The sequence below is a fragment of the Eucyclogobius newberryi genome, unplaced genomic scaffold (genome assembly GCF_026437365.1).
Source record: "Eucyclogobius newberryi isolate DKJ021-1_F unplaced genomic scaffold, fEucNew1.0.hap1 SCAF_13, whole genome shotgun sequence".
Lineage (NCBI taxonomy): Eukaryota > Metazoa > Chordata > Actinopteri > Gobiiformes > Gobiidae > Eucyclogobius > Eucyclogobius newberryi.
The window spans coordinates 26,305,643-26,310,773 of record NW_027315757.1 but is presented as its reverse complement, the minus strand read 5'-3'; the positions used below and the strand labels follow the sequence as shown (position 1 = coordinate 26,310,773).

The following is a 5,131-nucleotide window of genomic DNA, read 5'->3' as shown; positions in this document are numbered from 1 at the left end:
TTATTTAAACCGTTCTTTGGCCACACCCAGAACATGTTACTCAACCAAAACAATAGAGCTTCGTTGATAAGCTCTATTGTTTTGTAAAGAACAAACGAAAAAACTATAGGTATCCACATTTGTGAGGATGTGATAAGCACAATCCAAGGGGAGTTAAAGTAAAATATGTTTCTGATGAAAGATGACATTGCATTACATAAACTAACATAATAAATTTGGATATTATTGTTTCTTATCAGTTTCCAATTCCCACAGTTGTAGGTTCATATTTCTAGACTTGCACAACAAAAGCAGAAATCCTTTGTAGAGGATCAGGTTAACACAAAATGGGTAACAATCCTTGTTCTCATGGAACTTTATATTTTACATGCGACAGAATGTTCCAGTGGGTTACACAAGTGAGTTCAGCTTATACATAGTGTTAATAATATAATTATGGCTTTCACGGTTCTCTCTGGTGGGACAGAGGAGAAAACATCCTGTCTACTGTTACACACTGTATGTGGGATAAGGATCAACCTCCTGTAAACCCTTGATCTGTTCAGTTTCACTAGACATGCCACAAGATTAAAACCCTGGTCATTTTGTAATGTCTAGTAATGTCCCTATTGGTTAATGTGGATACTGTATGTGCATAGTGGCCGTGAAGGCCAATACAATATAATATACACAAATAAAATATAATATATGTACAAAAATTAAACACAAAAATAATATTTGTGCAATTGAAGACTGGAGCACAGCTTTGGGGAAATAAAAACACATTTTAAATAGAGTCTAGCACCAAATTGTGGTCAGTACAGTAGCTACTTCTAACATCATGACCCAGTGCTTTGGCGGTGGGTCAGCGATGTTCTGGGGGCATCCTGACTGTCTAAGGCATCATCAGGATGAACGGCTCATTCCTCTGGGAGACTGTGGAGACTATTCTGCCTTCCTCTTGGTGCACCACACCTGTCTGTGGTGAGTGTATGCAGGCAGATCTGGAGGGTGGAGAAAGAGGTACTAATGACTGGCCCCATGTCCCCTGCCTTATTATGACATTATGTTTAGGCCTGCCTGGTGCTGTTGGACCTTAGACCGTCCAGGGGCTCAGAGATGTTCTGGTCCAGTTCTGCAGATTCCTTTGATTTTTACCTCTAAATGGTGTTTGGTGAAATGTCTTTTCAAGGTGTTCCTTGAACTTTTTAACATTTAAATTCATATTATTCCGGCTGATTTTCCGTAAAAGGCGTGACTAAAATGTTCAAACTTAAATCTAAACCCTTTGTAGGACAATCAATTGGCTGGACTCTGTGAATCTGAGACTTTGTTGTTTAGGCTTCTGTTGACTGACTTACTCTAATTATAAGTAAACAAATAAGCGTATAGAGGAAAATCTGATTTTAAATCCCGCCAAGATTTTGTGTGTGGAAAAAGCAGTCTTTGGAGACAGTAGACTGAGAATTCCTTTTACAAAGCTGAAGCTAATTTCACACAAAAAATATATGTATGTACTTCAGATAATATAAAAAACTTTTACTTAGGCCCTATATCATTTTTTTAATGTGTGGGATTGGAGTACAAACCAACACATATTCTTCCCAGAATCGATGATTTGTCTGAAAAAGTGGGTTATAGCTTTTTTTCTACTTTATCTTCCCAGGACCAAGATAGTTTTTTGTCTGATGTGTAGACGAAATTGAATAATTGCAAAAAATGTCAACCGGGTTTGTACAGCACTGCCTGAATTTTAAAGTGTTTTAACTCTTAAATCCCTCTATAGCCCTGTATTTGTTTATCCTCACAGTATGGCCTTTCCTGAACACCCTGTAACTCAGCGGGTCACTAAAGGGGGCCAGACCTGAGGAGACCTCAGAGGCTCCCATAGGTCATGATTACGTCTACTATTTTAACATTTAGAAAAACATTTATATGACCTCATTTTATTCATTATGGAACATAAGCAAGAAGAAACCAACAAGACATGAGACAATAGTACAAACAAGGTTTTATATTTACTTTGAAATCAAAGATTGATTTATTTATTTATTCATTTATTTCAGGGACATTATAAACATTTCTGTAAATATACCAGAATTATACAAAATTCTATTTTCACTCATTCATCATTTCATTCTTCTGCTCAATCAACACACTCGGATTAAAAATGTGCACACAATAATAATCACAAATGTATCATAACTAATGATATTATGCTTTTCGTTTAGGTCTCTGTCGCCCCCCTGTGGACATAATTAATCACATAAACTAGTACTGTGTATTAGTGGCTTCCTATTACAGGAATCTTACAAGGTACGTCACTTTGCATCTGCTTTTATCAGAAGTTATTTATTGGCAATAGGTTTACAAAAAAATATGAAAAGATATTAAAAACACTCAAATATGCAATCCATCATGTGACATGATAAATGTACTGGTATATCAATCCTGTTTAATTGGTCTAATTTCCATTGCAATGGCTTTCAAAGAATATTCATACCCTTTCCAAGAAAACCAGTTAATTCCTAAGCCGAAGGTGGAGCTGCCCCACAGGTACATCCCATTAGGGTTGGCAGAGTGGCACTGTCCATACCACCATCCTCCTAAGTAGGTCTTTGCACAGTTTGTTTCATCACTATCTTGATCCTTGTCAAATGTGGAAAACATGAGCCCATTATGATCACTCAGTGAATTTCCTGAAAAGATAACAGGTTATTTCAGAGATATCAAGCTTGACTGATGACTTTTTATCTCTCTAAACTCACCAGCTCCGCCATCAACAAAACCACTCACACTGAGCTTGTACCCCTCCTCCTCCGGACCCACCGAGAAGGACATGTAGTGAGCAAACACTTTGGCTCCTGTGAAATCCTCCATTTCCACCCTCAGTTCATAATTTTTCCTCGTGGTGAGAATGTGTATGGTCTCCAGACCTTGAAGTGGATAAGACGTTTTCTTACTTAAAAAGATTTCTTACTTGTTTTATTCCCCACACAACATTAGGAAAAAGGTGTTCTGTCCGAAAGTGTGGCAATAAAAAGACTAAATATTGTACACTGCTGCTGAATACTAAATAACCTCATATTTGTAATAGTTATACAATGGTTGTCGAATTTGACACGGGAGCGTTTTACTATATTGAAGATGCAGAAAAACACATTTTTATTACCATTAGTCTGAATTATTTTGTCCTTCATTTTGGCCTAGTTGTACAGATACTTTACCTAACCAGTATTCTCCAGATGCTTGCCCAAATCCAGCTTTATACTGGTCCCAACCTCTGTAAAAGTTGAAAGTGCCATCTTTTCTTCTCTGAATGACCTGAAAAACGTTGTACAAAAGTAATTAGCACATAGCATAGTACATTTCATACTCTGCTATAACCCCTAACATTGGTACTACTGGTTTCGCTTGTTACTCAGTTCTTTGTGTAGTTCTGTTTTCCCCCCCTGAATTGGTCAGTGTATAGTGCTATTGAGTAATACATTTTGTTAAGTTGCTTTAAATATAGTGAGGAAACTTATTTTCAAACAGCGTTGAAAAATAACTGATTACAAATACTCACATTACTGTAATTTAGTAGACTTTTAATCCAATTGTACTTTTTGATTTTTAACCCTGCACTTAAACCTTTGACATTTTTAATTTTCTACATTTAAATTTAGTTCAAACGTTTTATTAATCGGGTTTTGTATAAAAGCCTGATCTAAAATTGTATCAAGAAGTAACTCATATTTTGAGTTCTGCACTGCACTGGCTCCTGTGGCTGAGAGAATAGACTTTAAAGCAGCTCTGCTTGTGTACAAGTCTCTCCATGGCCTAGGACCAAAGTACATCTTGGACATGTTAGTGCCATATGAACCATTTCGGACTCTGAGGACCTCAGGGACCGACCTCCTGCTGGTGCCCAGAGGGCCTCTTGCTCATGCCAGAGTCAGGACAAAACATGGGGAATCTGCATTTCAGTTTTATGCAGCTAAAATCTGGAACAGTCTTCCTGAAGATGTGAGACAGGCTTCTACTCTGACAATGTTCAAAACCCGTTTTGTTTAGCTGTGCTTATGATTGAAAAGATTCTTTTTGCACTCTTCTCTTTTAAGGCTTAAACTATTTTGTGATTTCTGTTGTGTATTTGTGATTTGTATGCATTTCTTCCTGTGTGAAGGACTTTGAATTGCCTTGTGTATGAAATGTGCTCTACAAATAAACTTGCCTTACCTATTTTCCTTTATACTTTTACAGTACAAATATAATAAGTACAATTTTGTTAGCTATGTGTACCTGACTTGAGAACATTTTATTCTGTGTAACTGTACTTTTACACATTTTCAATATTCTTTCCACCAGTTTTAAAATTAGAACTTGGTCAAACGAACGGAAACATAACTTTTGAGAGACTATTGACTTCAGGGCTACACTATAGTAGACTGAGCTAAACATTCAGTAAATACACACTGTCCATTTTTTGCCTTCATTCTCTTTGTCCATGTTGCAGTAGACTTGTATGGGAGAGACTGGTCCTGCTGGGAAGATGCTGTACACTCCACTGTGTCCATAACCTTTGTCATAAATGTCACTGCAGTCCACAGGGATTAACGCTGGAGTGCCGCAAGCCACTGGGACCAGCAGCAACAAAGCTAGAAAATGCTATCAGTTAAAAGTAAAAGGAAGTACTGCAGTTATATTTAATTTCTTCGTTTGAAATTGACAATTCTTTCGTCTTACCATGTCTGTCCTCTGTGAGATTTATTTTCCAATATAGTGCGGGAAATATATAGGAAATGCTATCCTGGACCTTGCACCAATCATTGCAGCAATAACCTATTAATTATTACCATCGGATTAGATGACATTCCAGGAAAAGGAGAGTTGTTGTTGTTATTGTTGATTTTGCTCTTTGGCATTACTAAATTGCAGCCTTTTTAAAATTGTCCATTGCTGCTCTGCACTACTTAACTAAATGCTAATTGAATGTTTAAATTAAAATATCAGAACTGATCAAATATTACCAGTAACTACGATAATCATAAGAACTACTACTTATACATTATTTTATTTGAAATTGAAAAATCTTTGCTGCAACTTGTATTGTATTAACTTGAATTAAAAAGGAAACGAGAGTAAATAAATCATCCGCCATCGTGCCAAA

At 36.7% G+C, this 5,131-nt stretch overlaps 1 protein-coding gene across 1 annotated transcript; it reads right to left on the bottom strand.

Moving 5' to 3' along the window:
* Positions 1 to 2,215: 2,215 nt before the first annotated feature.
* Positions 2,216 to 4,658, bottom strand: LOC140358322 (microfibril-associated glycoprotein 4-like). Its single transcript, XM_072443087.1, has 4 exons — positions 4,438 to 4,658; positions 3,207 to 3,303; positions 2,748 to 2,915; positions 2,216 to 2,678 (listed from the first exon to the last, which is right to left on the bottom strand). Exons 1-4 carry the CDS (start codon positions 4,468 to 4,470, stop codon positions 2,425 to 2,427), a joined length of 552 nt encoding a protein of 183 aa, XP_072299188.1. The 5' UTR covers positions 4,471 to 4,658; the 3' UTR covers positions 2,216 to 2,424.
* Positions 4,659 to 5,131: the final 473 nt, after the last annotated feature.

Excerpts from the sequence above, each read along its gene's own strand:
- LOC140358322 (XM_072443087.1), bottom strand. The coding sequence starts at position 4,470 with ATGGACAAAGAGAATGAAGGCAAAAAATGGACA. Across the intron at positions 3,304-4,437 it reads ATGAAGGCAAAAAATGGACA|GTCATTCAGAGAAGAAAAGA; the intron begins GTGTGTATTTAC and ends AACGTTTTTCAG. Across the intron at positions 2,916-3,206 it reads ATCTGGAGAATACTGGTTAG|GTCTGGAGACCATACACATT; the intron begins GTAAAGTATCTG and ends ATCCACTTCAAG.